Source organism: Rattus norvegicus, chromosome X (assembly GCF_021556685.1).
Source record: "Rattus norvegicus strain SHRSP/BbbUtx chromosome X, alternate assembly SHRSP_T2T, whole genome shotgun sequence".
Taxonomy (NCBI): domain Eukaryota; kingdom Metazoa; phylum Chordata; class Mammalia; order Rodentia; family Muridae; genus Rattus; species Rattus norvegicus.
Window position 1 is genome coordinate 7,568,222 of NC_141554.1, and position 27,434 is coordinate 7,595,655.

The window sequence follows — 27,434 nt, forward strand, 5'->3', positions numbered from 1 at the left end:
CTGTTTGCTGTGGGCATGCCAGTGAGTGCTGCATATGTCCATTTACTGTGTGCCTCTAGAGTTGTGTGTGTGTGTATACTGCATGAGTGGCTCTGTTATATATCCTTCTGTTGTATTGGTGAGAGCAAGTCGAGGTAGCCTATGTGTGTGCTCCAAGACACTTAGGAGTGTGGAGTACATGCTGCTTTAGGAGTATAGGCTGCTCTCCTCTGCTAAGAGCTGGCAGAATGATCACACGAGATGATCTCTCTGAAGCCCCAGAACTAAATGTGATTTAAGTTTCTGGTTGCCTTTCTCGGTGGATATGGACTTCTCAATAGATGTGGACACCTCTGGCTTTGAATGAAGTTCTGAAGGTGTGTGTGTACAGAAAGATGAAGCTTCCATGTAAAGTGTGACTGAAGGTCTCATTGCTGCATGCTAACTACCACACCTTCACACACACACACTAACTCCAAAATCTATTCATTATCAAAATAAAGTTTCTCTATTTTGTAAAGTTTTCTCATCTTCATCTAAGGCCTCGCCTGGAAAAGCAGATATGGAAGGCCTAGGGCTTAGAGAGTGGACTGTCAGGCAAGGCTGTGCTTTCAGTTCTAGACTCAAAGCTGCTATTGACTGTTCTGCCTGCCTTTGACCAACCTTTTTCTGTGGAAAAAAATGGCTCACATTCTGTGGGTCATCAACTCTTAGAGGTCAGCACTACTGCTCTGACCATGCCTTTTCTGCCTTCATTTTTACCAGCTCAGCAGCACAACATACCCTGTAGTTGTGAAGATGGGCCACGCACACTCTGGGATGGGCAAGGTAAGTGCCAGCAGGACATCCATGCATGTTTGTATAGTGCATGTCCTTGGCATTGTATGTAATTAGATGTGCATCTGTGTATTCAAACATAACAAGAATTCTGTTTGATGATGCACTCTGGGATGTCTTCATCTAATTGGATTTTGTATTTTCATATTTAGCTGCTTTTTTTCCCACCCATATATTTCCCTTGCAATCAGCCAATTTTGTATGTCCTGTTACTGTGCTAGTGTACCAAGCATATGGCTGTATTATATATATGTATATATGTATATATATATATATGTGTGTGTGTGTGTGTGTGTGCATGCGCACACGTGTGTATGTGTTTAAGCATGGCTCTATGATGAACACACATCATCTTTTATGTTCCAGGCGCTTGGGGTCCAGTATGCTTTCCATCCAGCTGATTTTGTCTGTGTGTATGTAGCAAGCAAATTTGTAATTTGTAAGTTTGAGTGTGTCTCAGCTTCTGAGCTTGTATATTATGTGTACAACTGAATTCTTGTGTCTATGTGTGCCCTATGTATAGGTTTTTATAGCTCTATTGAAATGTAATTCCACCTTTCATTCTACTCCCATTTAAAGTGGATAATTTGAGTTGAGGATGTAGCACAGTGGTAGAGTGTTTGCATAGCATGTGAACTATGTTTGGTCCCCAGCACTGAAAAAAAAAAGTGGTTTTTAACATATTCAGAGTTGAGTACAAGCAATTTTGTTTGTGTGCACATATATGAAACAGGTTACCCATAATTATGCATGTTTGGGTACCTTGGCATATCTACTTTGTATTTGTCTACACATCCCTCCAGATATATTCAGTCCTCACTACTGCCTTCATCCCATGTCTATACCCATAGGTCAAGGTAGACAACCAACATGACTTCCAGGATATTGCAAGTGTTGTGGCACTGACTAAGACATATGCCACTGCTGAGCCCTTCATTGATGCTAAATACGATGTGCGTGTCCAGAAGATTGGGCAGAACTACAAGGCCTACATGTGAGTGGACAGAGGCCTTGGGGGAAGGGGGTAACCTCATGCATCTCAGGCCCCACTAATTCTCTCCTCCCTTCCCCACTAGGAGGACATCAGTGTCAGGGAACTGGAAGACCAATACAGGCTCTGCTATGCTTGAGCAGATTGCTATGTCTGACAGGTGAGACACATAATTGAGGAGTGGGAGGAGGAAGGGTGGAGTAGAATCATCTGAACAGAGCAATGACAAGCTGTGCTGCCCCTTGTCTTGGCAGGTACAAGTTGTGGGTAGACACGTGCTCAGAGATTTTTGGGGGACTTGACATCTGCGCAGTGGAAGCACTGCATGGCAAGGACGGAAGGGATCACATTATTGAGGTGGGAACACCCAGGGGTTGATGGGTACAGAGGGAAGAATGGCTGCATGGAAACCACAAACTAAACTGGAAAGCATTTTGTGACTCAAAAGTCCTCCAGGAAGGGTGGTGGAAACTGTAAAGTACTATGTGAGCTGGGACATCCTAAGGAAATGGCAATGGTAAAAACTTGGACATCCTTGGTGAATGGCAACACTTACTAAGATATAAAGTGCTTTGTGAATAGAGCTATCTTGGTAAATGGTAAAGCACTTAATTAACCTTGAAAGTGTCCTAGAAACCACAGCGAAGCACTCTGTAAAAGACAAAGTGCCCAGTAAAAGCTAGGACTTGGCAGTACATATTGTATGCATTGTGGGTCATGCAGTTTGATATTCTGATTCAGTTCCATAAAACAGCCATGAACAAGATGGAAGATTAGTGCAACTGTGTATAAGGATATATTGTATGTGTTCATGTCTATAACTTTTAAGTACACTGAGTTTAAATTTCCTATCTTTTGCACATATAAATGAAATCTTTTATCTCCTAACAACGAAAGACATCAAAGGCTGGGTGCAGTGAGAAACAGTAGTCCCAGCCCTTGGAAGACTGATGAAGAGTTTGAGGGTAGCCTAAACTATGGTATATGCCTGTAATCCTAGCAACTTGGGAGGGTGAGGCAGGATCATGCCTATGATTTCAGGGCTAGACTGGTGGGTTTTAGGCTTGCCTGTGTGGTTGTAGTTCTGCTTCCTTTTTTAAAAAAAGAAGAAGAAAAATATATAGAACATCTCTTAGCTCATGAGCCCTAGAAAAACACGGAGCAGGCCAGATTTGCCCCATGGACCCTGATGGCAGAGCCAGATCTAACATTCCACTCCCAAAGCTGTCCAGAGCCTTGGAACTGGCCGGCTTTCCTTACAGTGTACAATCAGTGCCCCTTAGAAAGCAGACAAAGCTCTCTTCTTTGCAGTCACCATGCTTTTGCCAAGTGAAAGTGTGCTGTTGACACTGTGACCTCACATGCACTTTCTGCCTCCCCCAATACTGGATCCCTTTTCCTCCCACAGGTGGTGGGCTCCTCCATGCCACTCATTGGGGATCACCAGGATGAAGACAAGCAGCTCATCGTGGAACTTGTGGTCAACAAGATGACTCAGGCTCTGCCTCGGCAGCGGGATGCTTCCCCTGGCAGGGGTTCCCACAGCCAGGTCAGGCCCTTGGTCTTGAGCCAGTGGAAAGGAGGCCAACCCTTGATCAAGCTGATGCCATCAAGGTGTTATCTATCAGTGGAATATTAGTGTCACCTTTATGCACACGTGACATTAATAAATCACTGCTACCTTGCCATCCTTAAGAACCTCCTGACCAAGTATGGGGTGAGAGGCCTCATAGTCCCATATCCCCTCAACTGGCCACAAATAGGGCAACACCCAGCACACAGGGAATCCATGTCATTTTGATTGGCTGTTGCTCCCGCTCTCTGGTAACTATTTTTAATCTCTTGTATTCCACTTTTCGGCTAGACTCCATCCCCAGGAGCCCTGCCCTTGGGCCGCCAGACCTCCCAGCAGCCTGCAGGACCTCCTGCTCAACAACGACCCCCACCCCAGGGTAAATGAGGGCAGGCCTCCTGGGTTCCTTCCATCCCAAGCAACCTCAGCTGTTTGCTCACTCTCTCTCACTTGCTGTTCTTTTCTTCTGTTCCTAGGAGGCCCTCCACAACCAGGCCCAGGACCTCAGCGCCAGGGACCCCCGCTGCAACAGCGCCCACCCCCACAAGGCCAGCAACATCTTTCTGGCCTTGGACCCCCAGCTGGCAGCCCTCTGCCCCAGCGCCTACCAAGTCCCACAGCAGCACCTCAGCAGTCCGCCTCTCAGGCCACACCAATGACCCAGGGTCAAGGCCGCCAGTCACGGCCAGTGGCAGGAGGCCCCGGAGCACCTCCAGCAGCCCGCCCGCCGGCCTCCCCATCTCCACAGCGTCAGGCAGGGCCCCCACAGGCTACCCGTCAGGCATCTATCTCTGGTCCAGCTCCACCGAAGGTCTCAGGAGCCTCACCCGGAGGGCAGCAGCGCCAAGGCCCTCCCCAGAAACCCCCAGGCCCTGCTGGTCCCATTCGTCAGGCCAGCCAGGCAGGTCCCGGACCTCGCACTGGGCCACCCACCACACAGCAGCCCCGGCCCAGCGGCCCAGGTCCTGCTGGACGTCCCACCAAACCACAGCTGGCTCAGAAACCCAGCCAGGATGTGCCACCACCCATCATTGCTGCTGCCGGGGGACCCCCGCACCCCCAGCTCAAGTAAGGGGACCTCTATGGAGGCCTTGGTCTTTGCTGCTCACAGTAGGGCATCCCCAAATCCCAAAGAAAACCAGATCTCATTTGCCTGAGAACTGTGCCAGAATAGGCCAAACCCCTTTTGTCTCAATCCCAGCAGTTGAGGGGAGAATCCCAGCATCCCCACTTCCAGTTCAGGTTCCTCCCCTACAGGCCCTGGGAAAATCCCGCTTCCAGAGCTTTGGTCCATCCCAGTAGCCTGACTGGTCCACTTCCAGTACCTCCCTGCCCATCTGCTTTCTCATTATCACCCTCCTCCCTGACATCATGAACTCCCTCAGGCCAATTTGTAGCCTTCCATCAAATTCACTCTTCAGCCTTTCCTCAAACCTTCCCTACTAGTCTAGATTCCTATCTGGCCCATTCCCAGATCCTCCTGCCACTTTGAATTCTCCCAGATCTTCACACCACCCTTTCTGCTTCTCCTTGTCCATTCTATCCCCCTAGCCCTTAGCTCAAAAGTTTTCCCTGTCCCCCACCCCATCTGCTCTCCGTCAAACTGGCTTACCTCGGACTAGACTTGTCCCTAGCCAGGCCCCTCCAAGACTCCTTACCTTTGGACTGGAAACCCCCTTTCATCCTCCATATCAAAGTGGCCTAGAATTGGGCCAAGGAATCTTCCCATTAAACCACACTTATCTTATACCTCACCCTCTCAGCTGACCCAACATCCTCCCTGGTCTCAGCTTCATCACCCTTGAGAATCCATCAGGGTTCAGGGCCATGCTTGGGGGTGGGAAGATCACAGGCACAGCCTCAGGATCAGAGGGGCAGGGCTGGGGCTGGGCCTAGGGTAACATTGTGTTTCTCTCCCTTCCTCCCCTTCCTCTTCCCCCTTCCTCCCATGCCTCCACCTTGTCTCTCTCTAGCAAATCCCAGTCTCTGACCAATGCCTTCAACCTTCCAGAGCCAGCCCCGCCCAGGCCCAGCCTTAGCCAGGATGAGGTGAAAGCTGAGACCATCCGCAGCCTGAGGAAGTCTTTCGCCAGCCTCTTCTCCGACTGACACCCTACTCTGAGAACCCCTAAACCCCTAGACAACCCTCTCTGGGTCCTGAGTCCATTTCTCACCTTTGGAATCTCCAAATCCCTTGAGAACCCCTCTCTCCTGGTTCTACATCCCACTTCTCATTCCTCAAGATGTCCCTTGAGAAACGTGGTCCTAAATCCAGTTCTCACATTGGGAATCCCCAAGTCCATTTAGAATCCTGTTCCCAGTCACCTCCAGATCTGTTTTAGAATCTCCAAATTCCTGAAGACCTCTACTTCTGATATCTCTAAAGGGTGATTTCCTCCCTGGAAGTTCCTGAATGGCAGAACCTGTTTCTGACCTAATACATCCTCTCCTGGAGCTCTGGAATTCCTGGAAAACCCTATTCTACTCTTGGTCCTGAATCTCTCCAGCACACCTTGCTCCTAATCAGAAGTTTCAAATTCCAAAAGAAGCCCCTATCCTTAAATCTCTTCCTAGATTATCTCTCTGGAGAGCCACCTCTTCAAATGCCACCTACTATCCACCAACCAGTCCCTCAAGGACTTCCTTTCACCTCTTCCCTCAACCCCATTCAACATACTGGAAGTTCCTTCCACTTCTAGGACCCCTAAGTTCCTTCCTCCAGAAACCTCCTCCCCAATCTCCTGCCTCTGACAGCTGTCTTTAAATATGCAAACTCTACCCATCCTCTCAGAATCCTTTGCACAAGGGAGGCCTAAGGTCTCCCACCACTCCCCCACCTTTGCCAATGTTTGTGTCTGTGACTGACTTGGCCTCCTTTTGTGCCATGCTAGGCATATGTGGTCCTCATTCGTGCTGCCTGTGGTAATGTGTACAGTGGCGCTGTTTGTGTGGTCCGCATCTTCCTCCAACCTCCACTCCTTGCCTGGACTTGCCCCACCCCTCAGTGGCTCTGAACCCCAAGAGAAGAGTCGGGAAGCAAAATAAACAAGCAAAGGCCCAGCAGAATTCTGTGCTTCTTGGTAAAGAGGAGAGTCCTTGAATAGTGGGGGGAGACAAAGGGAAACTCCCAAATCCGCATGGGGTGCTGGGAACCCCATAATTCAGTGAAGACATGTCAGGCGAAAACTTTATAAAGAGGTTCCGAGTGGAATCTTTGCACTGAATCCCAGCCATTGGAGGTAAAACAGCTCTCCAAATTAGAACTATCCCCAAAGCCAAGAGGAGACCAAATTATGGAGGAAGCAGGGGACCTCAGTTTTTGGAGTCCCCCAAATTTCCCAGGGTGTGGGATAGGGAATCCTGAGGCAGTATCAGGGCACAGACAGAACAATGATTGGCTGGTAGGAAGGGGGTGCCTTGGCATGGTAAGCTGAAAATGGCTCCCTAGTGGGCTGGGAGTGGAGTCTAAGGCACAAGGCGGGCTGCGCTGAGAAGGCAGGCAGGCAACTCATCAGCCTGGGTACGGTGCAAGGAGGGTTCGGAGGCACTCCGCTCAATCTTGGGGAGTGACCGCTGCAGCAGCTCGATCGTGGCCAGAATCTGGGAGCAGGTGGAGATGAAGAGGGGTGTCCAGAGTCCCAGAGATACTCCAACATCCCCAACCCCCAGCGTTCAACATGGCTCACATTCAACATATGACTCTATCTGTGTATCCTCCTCTGTCTCACAGTACATCTCCCCATCCAACCCTCCTACCCAGCCCACCTGGGGAAATAGAGGCCGCTCCTCCCGCTGGAACTTGAGGCAGTCAGTCAGCAAGCGCCTCATGGCTTTGGGGCAATTACTGAAGATTTTGCTGAGGTCCGGAGACAGATAGCCACGACCCACCATAAAGATGATCTGGGGGGAGGGGAATGGGTTGATTTTGGGTTTGGGCTGGGAACTCTGAATCTTAAAAGATATGGAAAGTTAATTTTTGAGGACTAAAGGTGTCTAATACTAAGGCCCGGAGGAGTCTAGGTTCCTAAGTACCTGGTGGGTTTTTCTGCTGATAAAAGAGAAGGATTTAAATTCAGTGTGTCAAAGATTGTAGGTGTGTATGGCCCAGAACAATAGGAGTCCGGAGTTATTAAAGGGTATAAGCCTGGAAAACACTGATTCAGGGAAATGCAGAATACTGCTTCTTGGGGGAAATTCCCATTTCATTGGGGGAAACAGAAGTAGGGGTCTGGGGCATAAATAAGTGTATGTACACTGTGCAGTACTCAAAGCTCAAATACTTGATATCTGGAGCTGGCATCCAAAAGCAGGGAAAGTTCTAAATCTTAAATTTGGAGAATTTTGAGAATCTAAGACCTAGAGTGCTACGAATTCTAGGACCCCAAATTCGGGATGACTATGGGTATTTAAGAAGTACAAAGTTGGACAGGTGGGATATTTTCAGCATCCACAGTAGAACACTAAATATTGAAGGGTTCAGGGGTCATCTGAAGGGTTTGGGGGTCTAGGGGCATCCTGAATATAGCGAGTCGAAGAAATCTGGATTTTAAGGGTTCTGGCACAGGGGTTTGTGGATGTGTGAGGAGGATAGGAGTTAGTATAAGACAGAATTAAAAGACAGATTCTAGGACTCTTCATCCAGAAAAATCCTGTACAAATGAGGGGACCTGGAGTGTGAAACCCTGGGAACTGAAGGTAAGTTATGAGGCTCACCTGGTCACGGCTGCCAATGTGGCTGTAGGGCAGTGAGCCGGTCATAAGCTCATAGAGCACAACACCATAGGCATAGACATCCGACTGGAAGCTGTAGGGGTTCGGGTCCTGCATTCGGATCACCTCAGCTGCCTTCGGTAGGCCAGACAGGGCAGGGAGACCATGAGGGTCAAAAAATGACTAGCCCACAGTACTAGATCCTGAGAGTTACACTGAGGACAACTCAGTGCCACCCACTAGAGGTGAAATGTTGGCAGTCCAGATACCCCCACCTGGCACAGGCATCCCTACTTTGCCTGGCATGCCCCAATCCAAAAGTCCACATCTCCCATTGGTCCCCATCTAGCCTGGCCCAACTTACCATCCACAGCACAGACCCTGAGGGCTGCTCTAAGGGCTGGGCCCCACTCCATCGTGTCTTCACTGTGGCCAGGCCGAAGTCACCAATCTTGACTGTGAGCCCCTCATGTAGGAAGATATCCAGCAGGGTCAAGGGCCATTACAAGGAATCCCAATAGCTATGCCTCATACATACCCTGACTGGATGATTCTCAGAACCCCTGTGCTAGTGGGTCATGTCTCTTGCCAGAAGTCACCCCCATTTCATTCTAACTATCCAACTGATGGGACCCCACTTGGTTCCATTGTGACCCAAGACCAACAAGTCCCATGGATGACACCTAAATCTGTCATGCCTTGGACACTGACCATGAGCTCCCTGTAATGTCATCTAGAACTACTAGATCTCACCTAACCAGGGCACCCAACAGTATGTGAACCATCTGACCCCTAAACAAAGGTCCTTCATTTAAAGGGTCCTTCACCAGGTATAGCTCTGTTACCTGACAAGAAACCACAGGCCCTTCCCTTTTCACCTCCCCAAACTTACCCCCCAAAATCATCCCTTTAAACTATCACTGTGATTAATACCCACCCCCAATGCCAGTCAGGGACAGGTAGATACTGTTGGACTTTAGGTCTCGGTGAATGATGTTCTTGGCGTGGAGGTAGCTGTGGAGATGGAAGTGGGTAGTGAATTATCTGGAGACTATTTCAGCTCTCCCTCCCACCTCCCCAACTCTCTAAGATATAAGGCTCACTCCATGCCCTGGGCAGTCTGCCGGGCCACATCAATGAGCTGGACCATGTCAAAGCGCGTGTCAGCCACATGTAGGTGGTGGTAGAGGCTGGAACCCTCACACCACTGTGTGATGATGGCAAACCCTGGCCGAGTCATGAAACCCATAAACAGCAAAATGTTGACATGTCGTGTCTTCCTGTAGGCAGGGAGGATAGGTTTGAGGAAGGGGTCAGGAAATAGAACAAGTGTCATGTGTTTACTCAGCAACAGGAAAAACAATGTCAGCTACCTTCCCTATCATTCATTTTACCTTGTCTTTAAGGGTGCTCAGGGCCAGAATGTTGTCAGATCCCAATCTGTGAGACTTGATGGGCTGCTGGAAGCTGAGTAGCGGTGGCTGTCCTGACCTTCCTCAACAAAATTCTATTTTATTTTATTATTTTCTTCTGTTTTTGAAACAGGGTCTCATGCTGTATACCAAGCTGGCCCGGAGCTCATTAAGTAGCCTGGGCAGGCCTCAAACTCTCAGTGATCCTTCTAACCCAACCTCCCAAGCACTGGGATCATGGGCATGGGCCACCACACTTGGCAGTGGCTATTTTACAGATGACAAAGTACAAAGCCAACCTTCTTCATCAATACTGATAAAGACAAGGTCAAGCCATGGAGACATGTGTGACATGGGAGTGTGATAGTTTACTAATCACTTGAAGAGACTTAGAGGTAAAGAGTCTGGACACAGGAACCAGGGCCAAACCTTTACCAGTTACAACCTTGGAGAGAACTTCTAACCGCTTTGGTCCTCTTGTTCCCAAACCATACAACTATCATCATTACAGCAGCTGCTTTATGAGGATGTTACAAAGGGTGAAGCTGAACAAACAGTAAACACTCTGAAACTTCCAGTTTGTTTCTGGTTACCTGGGTCTACCTCATGGAAACTGTCATGTACAGAAACCTCTTTAATATAGTTTATGAGAAAACCACATTCTTTCATATGAGTATTAACCACAGTTTGAATACACAAAAGCAAACAGGGATGATACTTAGATCACAGAAGACAACAAAACACCAGGACATTCCCATCTCATTTTGATACTTGAGATAGAACATAGGCTAAGCATATGCTCTACCACTGAGATTATACACAAGGATTAGTTTTGGTTTTTGAAACAGAGTTCATGTATCACAAACTGGCTTCAAATTCCTGATCCTCATGCCTCAGACTGCCAAGTTCTAAGAGTACAGACATGTACTACCACACTGCTACACAGATGCAAAAAAAAATTTTTGAGACTAGGTTTCATCATATAACCCAGATCATTTGAACAATCTGTGTATTTGTGAGTGTGAAAATATACATGTATGTGTTAGTACAAGTATATGCAGATTTAAGTGAAGTCCAGAGGTCAACCTAGGATATTGTTTCCAGGAGCTACTGGCTTTGTTTATATATTTACTTATCTTAGCAACTGTTCTGAGGCAGAGATTTTTCACTCAGACCTAGGGCATGCCAATTAGTCTAGACTGGCTGGCTGACAAGCCCCTGGAATCTTCCTATCTGTGTTTCTCCAGTGCTGAGCTTGTAAGCCTGTGCTGCCATACCCAGCCTTTTACATGGGTGCTAGAGAGCAAACTCAGGTCTTCATGTTTGCATGGTTAAGTATTTTATTACATTATCATAGCGGCTCTGGTTTCAAACTTTTGGTCCTTCTGCCTCAGCCTCCCAAGTACTGAGATTATAGGCATGTACCATCATTCTCAGCATAGGGATTCCTCTGTGTGTGTGTGTGTGTGTGTGTGTGTGTGTGTGTGTGTGTGAGAGAGAGAGAGAGAGAGAGAGAGAGAGAGAGAGAGAGAGAGAGAGAGAGGTGGGGGAAGGGGAGGAAGACAGACAGTGGGGGGGAGGGGAGGAAGAGAGGAAGACAGACAGACTTAATGTACAGGTGTGCATGTGCATCTGTGCACACAAATGGAGACCAGAGGTCAATGTCAGGTGTATCCTTTAATCACACTCTGCATTGTTTTGTATGTGGCACACATACATGATTGTGTGTTCACCTGTGCATCTGCATGGATAGAGAGAGACCAGAGGTTGATATTGGGTATCTATCTCCCTTGACTGCATTCCACCTCATTTTGAGACCAAATCTCTAACTAAACCTAGACCTCAACAATTACCTAGACTGGCTAAGCCCCAGTGATCCACTCTTGTCTCTGCCTTCCCAGTGCTAGGATTACAGGTATGCACCACTGCACCCAGCTTTTTACTTTTTATGTAGGTGCTGGGAATCCAAACTCAAGTACTTACATGGCAAGCACTTTACTGATGGAGCTATCTTCCCATCAAATATGAAGATTCCTTTGCATATATTTATCTGTGTATATAGAGCATGTTTGCCATAGTGTACATGTGGAGAACAGAGGACAACTTTCAGGAGTCAGTTCTCTCCTGCTACCATATAGGTCCCGAGGACTGAATGGATCCAGGTTGTCAGGCTTGGTGCTGAGCTACCTCAGCAGCATAAAGATTCTTTTTTTTTCCACAAGAAAAGGGGTTTATTGGGGGAAAGCAAGGAAGAGAAGAAGAAACAGGTGATGAAGGAGGAGGAAGAGGAGAACGAGAAGAAAAAGAAGGGGCAAGATTCTTAATAGTAGGAAGCCAGTAGATAAAATAAAGAGTGCAATTTATTGCATACTCAAATCATCAAACTTTACAGAGATGAGCTGAGAATAAGTTCTCTTATTGTGGCATCCATTGTGTTTATCTGATAGAGGGAAGAAGCCCATGTATGTATCCTCAGATTGTCAGAAATTATACTTTCCGGATGACAGGGAGTATAGTTCAGTGGTAGAACATATGTTTAGTATGGTAAAGCCCTAGGTTACTTTTACACACACACACACACACACACACACACACACACCCTATACAGCCTTGCTTATATAAAATAAAAGCACAAAGTACTATGCTACATAATAACTGTAGTGGCTAAAAGGCTGCCACCCTGGTTTTCTCAGTGTGAATGAATATAGTGTTGATTATACCTTAATTATAGCAATTATAATAACTACACAACTGGACTGTAGAATATGATTATAATTAATATTGTTCTTTGCATCAAACAAACTATAATTAACAAGCCTACAACACAATAAATATAATAGTGATTCAGCAAAAGGAAAAGGACAGATGTGAGCCCTCCTGGAGCTGGAATTACATAACATCTTCATGTGTTAAATAATCATGACAATGGCCTATGGCTAGACTTGTTCACAGCCAGCCAATAGCAATGTCAATCCAAAGAAACATCATCATCGTCCTCATCATCAGCCTATTGCTCAGAGGGAAAGAGTCATCTCTTAGAGAGAAATTGAGCCTAAATCTGCTTCCAACATGGCACAAATATAGTAGACACCCAGGAAATACCCCAGCATGGCTTTTTCCCAAACACTAAATGCTGCCTGCCACCATCTGTCCCACTTACACACATAGTGACCTCACCTGAGCACCTGCATCTCATTCTTGAAGGCCTGGGCCTGCTCAGCGGTAGGTTGGGCCACCTTGAGCACTTTCACAGCTACATCGCCATGCCAACGCCCCCGAAACACAGTGCCAAAAGAGCCTGTCCCGATCCTCTTCAACAGCTGTACCTCACTGGGTGGCACCTCCCAGTAATAGCCTGAGTCCCGGTACCCCAGGTTCTTCTGTAGGCCAGATGGGTGGCATCAGAGGGGCCTACCCACAACCCTCAGTTATAGTACTCAGGCTGTGGTGGCCCCCAAGGATTTCCTATGGCATACCACTTTTTTCTTTTCATCTGCCAAGGACTTCCGTTCCCGCTGTTCTGCAGGTAACTTGGAATGTGGGGACTTCCTCCCTGAAGACACACTAGCTGGGCTAGGGCTACCCCGAGGAGCTCCATCACCACCTCTACCAGCAGCTGTGGTTGTACAGAATGCTGTGAGTGGAGGCAAGTGGGGCAGTGGGGCAGAGAGAGCTCAGGGTGCAGAAAGGGGTAGGGATTCTCTCACCATCGGTGCTGAAGCTCTGAGCAGTAAACTGGAAGGAGGTGGGAGCAGAAGTTAAAGTGAGGATATGGCAATAGTAATGGCTAAGCAATGCTCCATGCTCCCCACTGTCACCTCCTTGACACCCACCTGCATGAGGCTGGAGTCCATGGGAGCTGTGGTGCTGACCATGTGGACGTTAGGAGTAGATGTGGAGCGGATGCGCTGCAGTGGGGGATTGGCAGGGGCAGGGAAGGAGAAGTGCTCCTGGTCACGTTGCTGGGTAAAGGGACTAATAGAGAAAAAGCTGTAAAATTGCTGCAGAAGGAACTAGAAAGCAAAGAAAGCCCAACTCCACCACCCTGAATGTGCGTTTAGCTCATAAACAGTACATGTCTGTTGATCATACCAGTAATCATCTGCTCAAGAAACATTTACTGAGTGCCTCCTGTGTGCCAGATTCAACTCTAAACAGAGGAGATCAAACTGTGGATACCACAAATAAAAAGCTCTTGCCCTTGTAGTTATTTTTAGCAGAGGTAGAAGAATTAAAAAAAAACCATATATAATGTGCCTGTTAGTGATAGGCACAAAAAGAGGAAAATAAACTGAAGTAAGGAGGTAGAAAGTGTCCCTGGGGGATCAGGAGTGGGTTCTCAGAAAGGGCGACATAGGGGGAAAGGTCTAAAGAAGGAACAATGAAGGACAAAGATAGTTGGAGAAAGGGTAAGATATGACTTTTTATTACATATCATAATGACATGTATTTTTCAAATATATTATTTATTTTATAATAATGAGCATTACCTATATTAAAATGGCAACGTTTTCAATACACATATTATCATATTATGTAATACACATTACACACAACATATAAAGATTATACATATATCACGATACAAAAAAACTTTTTTACTGTTTTAAGACAGTCTCATGTAGCCCAGGCTGGCCTTGAACTTGCTACTTAGTGGAGGGTAGCCTTGAACTATTGATCGTCTTGCCTCCACCTCCCATGAATTATACCTTACAGAAAAACATTCTTCTGTTACTTTCACCATTCTGAGATTAAATTCACAGGTAAATCAACACAATACACTCAAAACTACAAATAATAATACGTTAACCTTACTTTTTATATATTATGTAAAACTATATGCTATCATATCCAACATAAGTGAAATAAAAGTTCTTTCTGATACAGCAACATTTATTTCAAAGAGAAAAGACTGGGGTGTGGTTATACTGGAAGAAATGAACAAACTAGACGTTTTTATATATACACTTGTAATTAATATGAATCGTTATTCACTCTACATCAGATCTTGTTTTAAGCATTGCAAATATCTCAACTCTTAATCCTCTTCAGAACCCACTATGAAAAAGTCTCATCCCCTCTTCCCAGATGAAAAGAATGAAACCTGGAGTGACCAGGTGCCTTACCAATGATCCCACAGTCCCATGCCCTTATTCAATACTTGTAGGTACTCAATAGTATTTATCACGTAAACAAATAAACGAAACTATAATCTGTCAGGGTCCTCCAATCCTTCTTTCACTGGCCCCTGGCCTTTCATCTACGACATCCCTACCTGGGACCCTGGGGGGTTAGCAGCTCATTCACAGAGAGATTTGAGGGAACCTCCTGCTGCCTGGAGCCTCCAGACAAATCCTGGATGCTGTGGTAGAACCTTGAGGACATAAAGGTGTAAAACAAGAAGGCTGTGAGTATAGGCTGTCTGACTGTAAGCCCCTGTACTTGGGCTTCTGACCTCCCCATCCCTCAAGCCACCCCAGGCTGGGCTCACTGTCGGCGGTTGGTACTCATGTCAACGCAGACCGTGGGGACCTTGGAGGAACAATGCTGGTGGAACTTGTAGCCACAGGTTTGGCAGCGAAAGCCGTGGAACAGAAACTTAAGGCAGAAGTCACAGAAGGCCAAACTGAAGAATGTCTTCCGTACCTGCAGCCACAAAGCAGGGAAGTGCAGGCCTGACTGAGGGCCCTCTCTGTCCACACTGTGGCCTCCCCCACCATCCCCATTAGACTTACAAAATTGTGCATGGTCAGTGGCACATCTTCCAGGACCTCCACAATGAGCTCCTCGCCATCCAGAGGTGCAATGGCTGTGTCCCAGGCAGTGACTGTCTTTCTTCTGCAAGAAGTATGGAAGAGAATGAGAGTGATGGTGGACTGGGGCCATAGTAGACAGGGAAGTTCCAAAAGTTCCTCTCAGTCCACTCCACGAACTATTTTCTCACATGTTTAATTCTCACTAAGTTAGTCACATTTGGGCTGGAGAGATGGCTCAGCAGTTAAGAATACTTGCTTCTCGGGCTGGAGAGATGGCTCAGTGTTTAAGAACACTGACTGCTCTTCCAGAGGTCCTGAGTGCAATTCCCAGCAACCACATGGTGGCTCACAGCCATCTGAAATGGGATCCGATCCCCTCTTCTGGTGTGTCTGAAGACAGCTACAGTGTACTCATATACATAAAATAAATAAATCTTTTTTAAAAAAAGAATATTTGCTTCTCTTTCAGAGGACCTGGGTTCAGTTCCCAGCACTCACATGGTAACTCACAACCATCCATGAATAACTCCTGTGGGATCTTGAACCTTCTTCTGGCCTCTATAGGCATGAGGAACATACACAGTACATATACATGCAGTTAAATCACTCATACACATAAAAAGGGTAAAATTTCAAATAAAAAATAAAGTTAATCACTATTCTTACTGCCAATTTATAGACAAAAGAAACTGGCTCGAGCCATTAGGTGAACTGCCCAAGCACTAGAGTCACAGGTATACCCACCACTCCCAGATCTAATCCATGATCCTAACCATGCAGTAAGAGGCAAAGGAAACTATATCTCAGGAGTAGTAAGCTAGCACCAGAGAAGGGAGCTGATGAGACACTGAAACAGGTAAATTGTGAAAGAACAAAACAGATAAACTCTGGAAGGTGACAGATTGAGGACTTGAGGGCTAAGTGGATAGTGAATTGCAGACCTTCCAAAGGTCAATGAAGGGAAACAGAAGATGTCACCTGGGTTACCTCAAATAGTGGAAGACTTCAAGACAAACAAGGAGGAATGACACTGAAGAAGGGAGGTATGTAGGGACACAGTGGATGGCATGGGGTTTCCATACTTACCCTTTGATGAGTCTGTAGACCACACAGCAGTCCTGATTGAGACCCCGCACCTTGAGGGCCTTGTCCAAAGAGTCATAGACACTCATGCCATCCCGGACAGTCACCTGTGTGTGTACAGAGGTTGGGGGTCTTCAGTACCCAACAGTTACCCTAGCCAATTATTCCTTCCCTCTGCAGTAGCCATTACCCTACCCCTTATCACCCTTCTGATCCCAGACTACAACTAGGACCATCTGGAACCCCTGCCAATACTGTCTGAGTGACTCACCACTGTGCGTTGCTTGTTAGGCAGGTACACTTTGACAGTGCCAACTGCCCGAGATGGCTCAGCCCCACTAGCAGGAGGGCCTCGTGGTGGTTCCATGTTGTCTAAGGATTTTTTCAAGATGGGCTGAGGTAGGACTGGGCAGGTGCCATAGGCCTCCTAGCAGAGGGCAAAGGAAAAATTCAGAGGTCTAGTAATGACAGCCTGAAAGCAGAGTGGTAGAGGACATATAAAATTCCATCTCTAAGCTCCCAAGGCTCCCTGAATCCCAGTTTTTATGAAATAGTGCAATGACACTAACCCTTTTCTGCTGAGAATCTCCTATTGCTTATCTCACAGTCGAGCACCAAGGTCTGAGACGCACTGCAGTGAGCAGACAGTGCACACTGTTCTAGACGGTGCAGAGCACAAGACTCTTCTAGAGACTAATGGGGAAGTCAGTATGTACTGCATTGAGGACTGCAGGTCTCAGGTACACAATGGCAATGAACAGGCTGTCTTAGCTTGAGAGAATGGGTGATCAGACACTATAAGGAAAGGAGTCACAGATGGGGGACAGGAAAATGGAGGATCATCAGACCTTGTCTTAGATGGAGGAAATGAAGACTGTATCAATGACCTTAAAAGGCACTATGGCCATTCCAAAGCACTGAGCTGTAAGGCTGATGGTAGAATCAAAGGTACTGTCTGATAGCTAATAGAGGTCAACAGACTCTGTGATAAGTTCACAGAGGTTCACCAAACACTAAAGAGACGTAATAGGATTCACTACGGACTGTGAAAAATAGCTGGATAACAGACCATATCATATACTAAATCAAATGCAGTGGCAATGATGGCTCATCAGAAAACACTATCATGAGGAAAAAGAAGACGATGGTATCCAGGGGAGGAAAATGGAGGTAAGGTTGGGGAGAGGGTTTCCAAAGACTGTTCCTGATAATTACTGTGGGGTCAACAGATTACTGGTGTAAACGCACTAAGAAATCATGGAAAGAGATTGGGGTGAACTAGGGATAATGGGGTGATTTCCCTAAGTGGCGTAGAATATTAAGGACAATAAGAAACCATGGGAGAGAGCTGCATCTCCTGGGCGTTGTGAGGAAACGTCATCAGACATTTTAAGGATTAAGAGTTCACCTTGGAATTTTGCACCCAAGCCCCAGACCCCAGACCCAATTTGGCTCGATCCCGCCCTCCCCAAAGGCCTCAAGCTCTGTGCAGGCGGACTGCCATTCGCAGCAAGCAAAACCACCACTGCAGCCTGCAGGCCGACTCCTCCATCCACTCCCACGGTCGATGACGACGGTCTCGCCCGGGTCAAACCACTCCTTTGGTTCCAAGCGGGAGAACGCTGAGATTCAGATGGAAGCATCGTGGAGCTGAGCTTTTGGTTCGGATTTCATACCCGGGTCCCGCAGCTGCTCCAAAGCCCGAACCCTACCGGGCCTGCCCTCACCTGTCACACCGCTACCGCCACCACCGCCTCCATCTTGGGCTTGTCTTCTTGTTTCCTCTCAGTCCACCGCCACCGTACCTTGGCTTTCTGCTATTGGCTCTCCAGGACTCGTCCCTCCATTTTTATTGGATTAAGATCATGCCCATCAAGACTAGACCAGCGGAATGTGGGTCGTGTTCCGGATTAGGAGGGGTGGGCTCAAATGGCAGTCTCTAGGGCAAATTCGCTTGTCCTGATTGGCGCGCAGGCGCACTCAGGGGCAACAACTGCGTGTTAAGGACTTTAACCCTTATAGTGCCACACAATAAAGAAGCTTGTCCTTTTTTGGTGTGAGTGTTGGAGGCACTACTCCATTTCAGTTTTGTATTTTCTGGTCATTTGAGATTGATCTTAAAGGTTTAAGAATATGAGCAAGAGAAACACTTAAATACACTTTGGCCAGTACTGTAAAGCATATTTTAAAGGACTCTTCATATATCTTACTTAGTTTGATGGTATTTAAAACAGGGTGGACTCAGACTAAATGACGTTAGGTATTTACCAGCTCTAGGAGACTGTAGTCATAACGTTTGCTAATTAGCGGATCCATGCTGAAGGTCTGACTGTAGGGAAGGAGGCTTGCCCAGGAAAGGGGTTGAGAAATTTGTAAAACAGACCACAGCTGGCTAGGTGAAGAAGGGAGTGTTGTTCTGGAATGCAATACTGTGGCAGCCATTTGTGACATATTTTAGAATGAATATAATTCTTAAATTGAACTTACCCAGGCATCAGAATAAGAAAAGGCATACCCGCGCGGGCGCGCGCACGCGCGCGCGCGCACACACACACACACACACACACACACACACACACACACACACACACACACACGTACGTACATATGTATGTACCTACATTCTTTTCCTTGGATTTTCTCTGTCCATTTGAGATACATGTAAATCCTCCTTAAAAGCTTAGTCTGGCTCTAGGGTTGTAGCTCATTAGGAGAATGAACCACAAAGCCCTGAGTTAAATTCCCAGCAATTCCCAAGACTATGGTGGTCTCTTGCCAGTTTTACAACCACAGAAATTTTTCGTTAAAAGTCTTAAAATCATCACTTTCAAATATACCAACACCCCTATCTCCCTGTCTGATGTGAACTTCCTCTATGTGTCCAGCTCAAAGTTATTACTTCTTTTTCATAAGATATGAGTCTTGGTTTTCCTTTGGATAAAGTTAACAGATGGCCACCCTGACTACTAGATGAATTTAAGAGAAAATCTGTGTCCCAAATGGTGCTGTCACGTTTTCTTACTTCAAAACAAGCTAGTGGTTATTTTGAGAACCTGTTTGTGCTGGGTTGAGTCTGTTGGTTCTATAAAAAAAGATAAGAGTTCTTTCTTTAAATTCTCTGCAAAAACAGAACAAGAAATAATTTGAATATCAATCATACAGTCCAACAACATCATTTCTAAGTGTTTACTCTAGAGAAATGAAAACATGGTATGCTGGTAAATGTTAACAACCAGCTTTTCAGGAAGAAAACAGTTGTAATTTGCAACATTTGGTAGTTGTGGTATAAAGATTCCTACAGTGGCTATTTCAAACTACCAATATGACATCACTGAACCAGAGCTAAGAGAAGCCCCAAATTGACTGTGGTGAGCTAACCACAGCATGTTATATATTCACACTAAAACATATATGTACATATTCAGATGATCTTTATTCATATTAGCAAAAGTAAAAACTAAAAAAAAAAAAAACAAACTAGAAACAGTCTTGGTATCCAACAAAAGAATTGACCATGAACTATGACAGTGATCACATAATAGAATGCCATTCAACAATCACAACTATAGAACAGCATAGATGAATTTCCTAGACCTAAGTTTAAAAGAAAACCCAGACACAAAGGGTAATCCTACAGTTTTCAATGGAATGCTAAGCCAGGAAAAAACAGTCTACAGTGAAAGAAATCAAACTAGTTGTCATTTGGGGGAAGAGTAGAGAGGACATTACAATGGTGTGGATGTGGTCTATCCTTGTCAAAATTCATGGTGGAATTTTGGTTATAATGCATGGATACTAATAGGTGGGACCATTCAGAGGGATTGACATCTTTCGTGCAAGACTAGATTAGTTCTTGCAGCAGTGGATTAGTTCATGCTCTTCAAAATGAGTTATTGGGTGCTAGGGAGATGGCTCAAGTTGGTAAAATAAGTGTTTCATAAGCATGAGGTAAGTACTCAGGTACTTCCCACATAAAAATAAACCAAGTGTGTAATCACAGTGAGAGGAGGAAACACCAAGAACCCTGAGACTGGCAGCCAGCAAGTCTAGCTGAATCAATGAGCTCCAAGACAATGAAGAGGCTCTGTCTGAACAAACAAGGTGAAGTCTATCTAGCAGGATGATTCAGTGGTTACAGGTGCTTGTGCTGCAGACCAGATAACCTAAGCTTGATCACTGGAACCCACAAAAAGATAGAAAGAAAAACTGACTCCACAAAGGTGTCTTTTAACCACATATATACTATAGCACTTGTGTACCGCCATCATGCATGCACAAAATAATAATAGTAGTAATAATCATAGTAAACAAAGTTGATGGCACCTGAAGAAGGGTACTGGTTGACCTCTTGTTTTTATATACATGTACACATATATACAGCTGGACACTCATGAACTCACATGTATAAAAGATAATGGTGGATTCTAATATACATGTTTGTGTGGGTATATGCACATGTGTATGCAAGTTCATGTGCATGTATGTGTGGAAGCCAGAGATTGGCCTGGGATGTCTCAACTCGTCTCCACTGTAGTTTTTGGACAGTTTCTCTCACTGAACCCGGAACTCACCTTTTTCCATTAGACTGGCTGGCCAGTGAACTCCAGGGATCTGCCTATTTCCACCTTCTCAGCACTGGGACCACAGACATACACTGCTGCTGGCTTTTATCCTCAGGTCTTCATGACTGCATGGCAAGTATTTCACTGAGTCATTCCCCCTGGCCCAGGATGAGTTATATAGTGTCTGAACCACTACTTTGTTCTCACTTTTAAAAAAGATTTTCTTTTATTTCTCCCCACCTTGTGGTGTGTGTGTGTGTGTGTGTGTGTGTGTGTGTGTGTGTGTGTGTGTGTAGCGCGCAGGTTCCTGCAGAAGTCAGACAATGACATTGGATCCCCTGGAATTGGAACTAAAGGTGAGCTATCAAATGTAGGCAAATGTAGAAACCAAACTGGAAGAGCAGCAAGTGCTCTCTTGCCTGCTGAGCTATCTCTCATGCCTCCACTGCCCTCTTGTCTACATCCCATCTTTCTTTTATGGGGTTCTTATCAGAAGTCAAGCATGTCCAGGTACAATTATCTTGGATTTCCTTGCCTTTCTATTGGCTTAAAGCTATGTCTGAGCAATATTCTCTGATGGATACTCCACAACATTTCCTGAGAATAACGTTGAACTTTTGATCCTCTTACCTCCAACTCCTGAATGTTGAGATTACAGGCTTGGGAAATCACACTAAGTTTACAATGCTGAGTGTAGTGAGCCATATTGGATTTGGGCCTGGCCGCTTTGTAACTGTGTGGCCACAGTTAAGAAGTCATGGGATTATTGGACAGAGGCCTCTCCCACGTATTTACGGCACAGGAAGAAAAGACCAAGTAGTAAACACCCAGTGTCTCCACTGCATGACCTCTGCTGAGCCCGGCTGATGCATGTGGAACTGACACACCTGGACCACACCTGGGTGGTGGTCAATTTACTTCTGCCTTTTGCTTCCTCAGCCTTTATCCTTGAGATTTAGGTTGATCTTCTCGCATTTCTCCCTAATTAATTCGGGTCTCCTAGGCGGTCTTTTGTTACCGAAGTCACCAGCCAGGTAGTCACGAGCCAGGGTTTCCCACTGTGCTTCCCAGTTATTTTCTACCTGGAGACTTGGGTATATAAGTGGTGAATAAAGCTACGGGAGACTCTCACTCTTCTTCCTCACTCTCACTCTTCCTTCCGCTCTTCCACTCTTCCTCTGTCTGTCTGTCTGTCTGTCTGTCTGTCTGTCTCTCTCTCTCTCTCTCTCTCTCTCTTCCTCTCTTCCTCTCTTCCTCTCTTCCTCTCCTTCTCTCCTGGCTTGACACGATAACCTGTGTGTGTGTGTGTGTGTGTGTGTGTGTGTGTGTGTGTTTCTTTCATCCTGTAGGCTTTCACCCGATTCTCCGTACCGTGTCGGTGCTGGCGCCGACAGCTGAGTACTGTGCCAGGGTTTCCCACATGCTAGGGGAGCACTCTATCCTAGGAGCTTTCTCCTCAGCCCTAGATAGAAGACCTTTAAAAAGTTAAGTGAGACCATAAGAGTGGGTCCTTCATTGATATGGGTAGTATCTGTTTAAGAAAAAAAAAAAGAGATGGCAGATGCAGGTGGTTATTTGTGCATTTGAGGCCAGCTTTATCTACACAGCAAATTTCAGGCCAAACAAAATTACATAAGGAAACCCTGTGTCAAGGAAGAAAGGGAGGGAGGGATGCATGGAAAGAAGAAAAAGACTGGGCAACATACAACATACATATGAAGGCAAATACAGGAGGATGGTCTTGAACTCACAACCTTCCTACCTGGGGCAAACATGAGAATGCCTGGCTTGTTATTGCATTAAAGCTTGATAGCTTAGGCAGCAAGATTGAAAACTGGCATTGTACAGTGACTTCTGGAAGCAGCAGGCTCTGGAGTGTCATGCAGACTTTATTAGGGTGTTAGCTTGCTAGCAATCCATATGGAAAGATGAGGGCAGGGTAAAGCTAAGAAACCAGTTGACTTGTTATGCACTCCTTACATCAGTTTTTTCCTGATCCCAGAAGAAATCTCTGGATCATGTATTTTCTGAGCTTGGGTAAAGACGAGACTCTCACTGATCCACTAATGAATGTTGATGCACTGGGAAAGGTATACCCTTGAACAGGGATGCCTGTGGCAACTGAGCCACCTCAAAAGGGATTGACATCTGAGGATTGTTTGCTCACATCACCCTCAGCAGCTGGGGCAGCAAATCCCAGCAAGAATTTAAGACCCTTGGCAGCAGGTTAGAGTGTGTCTGTTGGTCTTAGGTGACTTGATGATTCATCCTAATTAGGATCTTATCCTATGAGCAAGGACCTAGCATTTGATTAGAAATTCTCTTTCTAAGAACATTCCTCCATTGTTGGTGGGATTGCAGACTGGTACAACCACTCTGGAAATCAGTCTGGAGGTTCCTCAGAAAATTGGACATTGAACTGCCTGAGGATCCAGCTGTACCTCTCTTGGGCATATACCCAAAAGATACCCCAACATATAACAAAGACACATGCTCCACTATGTTCATAGCAGCCTTATTTATAATAGCCAGAAAATGGAAAGAACTCAGATGTTCTTCAACAGAGGAATGGATACAGAAAATGTGGTACATCTACACAATGGAATATTACTCAGCTATCAAAAACAATGACTTTATGAAATTCGTAGGCAAATGGTTGGAACTGGAAAATATCATCCTGAGTGAGGTAACCCAATCACAGAAAAACACACATGGTATGCACTCATTGATAAGTGGCTATTAGCCCAAATGCTTGAATTACCCTAGATGCCTAGAACAAATGAAACTCAAGACGGATGATCAAAATGTGAATGCTTCACTCCTTCTTTAAAAGGGGAACAAGAATACCCTTGGAGGGAATAGGGAGGCAAAGATTAAAACAGAGGCAGAAGGAACACCCATTCAGAGCCTGCCCCACATGTGGCCCATACATATACAGCCACCCAATTAGACAAGATGGATGAAGCAAAGAAGTGCCGGCCGATAGGAACTGGATGTAAATCTCTCCTGAGAGATACAGCCAGAATACAGCAAATACATAGGCGAATGCCATCATTAAACCACTGAACTGAGAACGGGACCCCCGTTGAAAGAATCAGAGAAAGGACTGGAAGAGCTTGAAGGAGCTCGAGACCCCATATGTACAACAATGCCAAGCAACCAGAGCTTCCAGGGACTAAGTCACTACCCAAAGACTATACATGAACTGACCCTGGGCTCCAACCTCATAGGTAGCAATGAATATCCTAGTAAGAGCACCAGTGGAAGGAGAAGCCCTTGGTCCTGCCAAGACTGAACCCCCAGTGAACATGATTGTTGGGGGAGGGCAGTAATGGGGGGAGGGCGGTAATGGGGGGAAGATGGGGGAAGGGGAGGGATTAAGGGGATGTTGACCCGGAAACCGGGAAAGGGAAAAACAATCGAAATGTAAATAAGAAATACTCAAGTTAATAAAGATTAAAAAAAAGAAATTCTCTTTCTGAAAAGCTATTGAGTTATTTATCTGTCATTTTTTCTGATCAGCAAACACGTAGAGGCTTTGCTAATTTTTATGAGTAGTTTCAGTATCTTTTTTTTATGAAATTATTATTTGTTATTTGTTCATGGGTGTTAGAAATTGACTCCTACTGTTCACATTTACTGGAATTCAAATATGGATACCAAACTGAAATATTTGGAGAAACCTCTCATTAACCCTTATGGATGGCACTTGAGCTTAGGTGCACATATATTTGCATTTTGCCTCATGGAGACTGCCTCTCTTTAAAGTTATTACATAATACTAAGCTGTTTCAAGTGGTGGTACACCTGTTTCCACTTACATCTGACTTAAATGTTGGACATTCTGTTCAGTGTACAGTAATATTTTATTATGGCTTGGGTTTGAGAATTTCTTATCATATTTGGACAGATTTATTCATATATTTATTTATATATATTAATCTTTCTATTAGTAATAACAGAACTTCACAAACTGGGTATGTATACATATACACATACACATACATATATACACACTTGGAAAGCAGAAGCAGGGAGATCACAAGTTTGAGGCCAGCTTGGATTATGTTACTTAAAAAAAAAGATTATTTATTATGTATACAGAGTTCTGCCTGCATGTATGCCTACAGGTCAGAAAAGGGTAGCAGCTCTCATTACAAATGGTTGTGAGCCACCATGTGGTTGCTGGGACTTGAACTCAGGACCTCTGGAAGAGCAGTCAGTGCTCTTAACCACTGAGCCATCTCTCCAGCCCCCTACCAGCTTGGATTATATAGATCACACTGAGATGCTGTATTTCAAAATATAAAACAGAAAGAAGGGAAAAGGGGGAGGGGAGATAAATGAAAGAAAAGAGAGAAGAAATAAAGCAGGAAAGAAAGAAGAAAGGAAGGAAGATAGATTATAGATAGTTAGGTAAGTAGATAAGTGGCTGGGCGGATAAACAGATAGACAGACAAACAGACAGAGAGAGCTTCAGGTCGACCCCAGGTCAAGAGTCCATGATGCAGTATGATGATGGCTTACACATTAGTGAATATTGGTGTGTGTGTGTGTGTGTGTGTGTGTGTGTGTGTGTGCGCGCGCGCGCGCACGCGCGCTACTGTGTCTTTTGATTTCATTCCCTATTCTTTTAAAAAATATTTATTTATCTATTGTTTTATTTATGTAATATGCTTGTGTGTTTTTCTTGCATGTATATAAGCATACCACATAGGTGCCTGGTCCCCATGAGGGTCAGAAAAGAGGGTCTCAGAGCCCCTGGAACTGGAGTTAAAGATGGTTGTGATCTATACAGGTGCTGGTCTTAACCCATTGAACCATCTCTCCAAAACTGCCTTATACTTTTAGAAAAATATATTAATGTGTGTGTGTTTGTGTGTGATTGTGTGTATTGTTGTATATACTTGAGTGTAGGCACACATGTGAAGATCAGAGGACACCTTTCAGGAGTTGGTACTCTCCTTTCAATGTTGGCTTCAGGGATCAAATTCAGATTGTCAGACTTACTGAGCCATCTCATTGGCCTATCTTATTTTTTATAAGACCACCACTAGTCAGTCACCCTAACATCTAATCCTAATCACCTTCTAAAGTCTTGGTTACTCAGATCTTTCCTTCTCTGTTCCTCTAGAGACAACCCCCAAATTCACCCTTAGCTCTGTGGCAGAGAACTTGCTGTGGTCTCCCTTTCCTCTCTGACTCACTCCCCAGCTAATCACAGGGACCTTTCCCCCCAACCTTCCTTTCCCCAAGTTGTCGCACTATCCCAGCCTCCAATACCAGCAGGCATTCTCTGGGAACACACCAGCTGAGCAGTCCAGGGAAACAGATAAGACAACTGAGGACATTCACCACTCCCTCCTCCCACCAAGTCCAGTTCTATATCTATAGCAGAACATCATCTGCAGTCTTCATCCTCTCCCCCCTCCCCCAGACCCCATATACATCTGTGGACCCCATGAATGATTTCTTCCTGGCTTCCCTCCTCCAACTCAATTTTCCCAGGCCCCAAATCCAGTAGGCACCCCCTGCTAACCTATGGGTCATAGCTGCCAGAGGACCAGATAGGCTGCCTGTAGTTCTTCTGAACTCACTCTATATCCTCAGATCAAATCCCCTAGTCTCATCCCCAACTCTGCCACAGAACACCTCTGGCATGCTTTCTTTCTTTCTTTTTTTTTTTTTGAAAGATTTATTTTATTTATTATCTATAAGTACACTGTAGCTGTCTTCAGATACACCAGAAGAGGGCATCAGATCTCTTTACAGATGGTTGTGAGCCACCATGTGGTTGCTGGGAATTGAACTCATGACCTCTGGAAGAGCAGTCGGGTGCTCTTAACTGCTGAGCCATCTCTCCAGCCCCTGGCATGCTTTCTTACCCCAACCTTGGGCCCCATCCATTCCCATCTAGTGTGGATCCCCTGGATATTCCCCTTCTGGCCTCCCTTCCCGAGCCCAGGTATGCTGCCTACAGATCTTCTCTGCTCCCTCTGTTCCTCCAGATCCAATCCCCCAGTACCATCCCGAGTTCTGAAGCAGAATACCTGTGGCAGCCTTCTCTGCCTCCACCTACTGTGGATCCCACAGACCTTCCCCTCATAATTTCTTTCTCCCCACTTGTTGATTTATTCCAGCCCCCGATTCCAACAGGCACTCCCTGCTAACCCACAGTCCACTTCTGTCAAGACAACAAGTAGGCTGACTGTAGATCTTACTCTCTCCTTCAGTTCCTTTAGATCCAATCCCCTAGTCTCATCCCCAGTGCTATTGCAGAGCCTCTGGGGTGACCTCTCTTCACTGTCTCCCAGCCTGTTACAAGGAGACAAAATAAGCAGAGCATAGTTGAACACTCTGTTCTCCTTCCTCCTGCAAACTCCTTCAGACCCTTAGCCTATCCCTATTTCTAAGTGTCACCTCCTATATCAAGAAACACATTTTACCTGGAACCTCCAGTAGTCAAAACTATCAAGTCTAAAGAGGATTTTTTAAATCAGGCAACACACAGCCATCACACACCCTGAAAAT

The 27,434-nt window shown here is 45.6% G+C and overlaps 2 protein-coding genes across 9 annotated transcripts in view; one reads left to right on the forward strand and one right to left on the reverse strand.

The window, feature by feature from the left end:
• The window catches only part of Syn1 (synapsin I), a 55,255-nt gene extending 48,809 nt beyond the window's left edge, over positions 1 to 6,446 (forward strand). The window contains 8 exon segments of one of the 2 annotated variants that reach the window (NM_019133.2): positions 745 to 807; positions 1,668 to 1,810; positions 1,893 to 1,967; positions 2,062 to 2,164; positions 3,216 to 3,356; positions 3,672 to 3,759; positions 3,857 to 4,448; positions 5,354 to 6,446. In NM_019133.2, the coding sequence (NP_062006.1) occupies positions 745 to 807; positions 1,668 to 1,810; positions 1,893 to 1,967; positions 2,062 to 2,164; positions 3,216 to 3,356; positions 3,672 to 3,759; positions 3,857 to 4,448; positions 5,354 to 5,489 (1,341 nt within the window). In that variant the 3' untranslated portion in view covers positions 5,490 to 6,446. 2 annotated transcript variants of the gene reach the window in all.
• Araf (A-Raf proto-oncogene, serine/threonine kinase) overlaps positions 1 to 27,434 on the reverse strand; it is a 74,696-nt gene that overhangs the window by 3,253 nt on the left and 44,009 nt on the right. The window contains exons 1-16 of one of the 7 annotated variants that reach the window (XR_015646433.1): positions 18,069 to 18,114; positions 16,613 to 16,768; positions 16,345 to 16,448; positions 15,238 to 15,340; positions 14,994 to 15,148; positions 14,778 to 14,876; positions 13,336 to 13,477; positions 13,210 to 13,237; positions 12,979 to 13,118; positions 12,680 to 12,882; positions 9,194 to 9,370; positions 9,048 to 9,104; positions 8,455 to 8,556; positions 8,094 to 8,225; positions 7,146 to 7,280; positions 6,438 to 6,980 (exon numbers count right to left, since the gene is read on the reverse strand). Coding sequence is in view for 5 of the 7 variants with exons in the window: in XM_087600635.1 (XP_087456761.1) it covers positions 6,846 to 6,980; positions 7,146 to 7,280; positions 8,094 to 8,225; positions 8,455 to 8,573; positions 9,058 to 9,104; positions 9,194 to 9,370; positions 12,680 to 12,882; positions 12,979 to 13,118; positions 13,210 to 13,237; positions 13,336 to 13,477; positions 14,778 to 14,876; positions 14,994 to 15,148; positions 15,238 to 15,340; positions 16,345 to 16,448; positions 16,613 to 16,768 (1,875 nt within the window). In the remaining 2 variants the exon portion in view is untranslated. Of the gene's footprint in view, positions 1 to 6,437; positions 6,981 to 7,145; positions 7,281 to 8,093; positions 8,226 to 8,454; positions 8,574 to 9,027; positions 9,105 to 9,193; positions 9,371 to 12,679; positions 12,883 to 12,978; positions 13,119 to 13,209; positions 13,238 to 13,335; positions 13,478 to 13,902; positions 14,877 to 14,993; positions 15,149 to 15,237; positions 15,341 to 16,344; positions 16,449 to 16,612; positions 16,769 to 18,068; positions 18,119 to 27,434 lie in introns of those variants that run through there. The other 6 variants (XR_015646432.1, NM_022532.2, XM_087600636.1 and 3 more) reach the window with 6 other exon arrangements.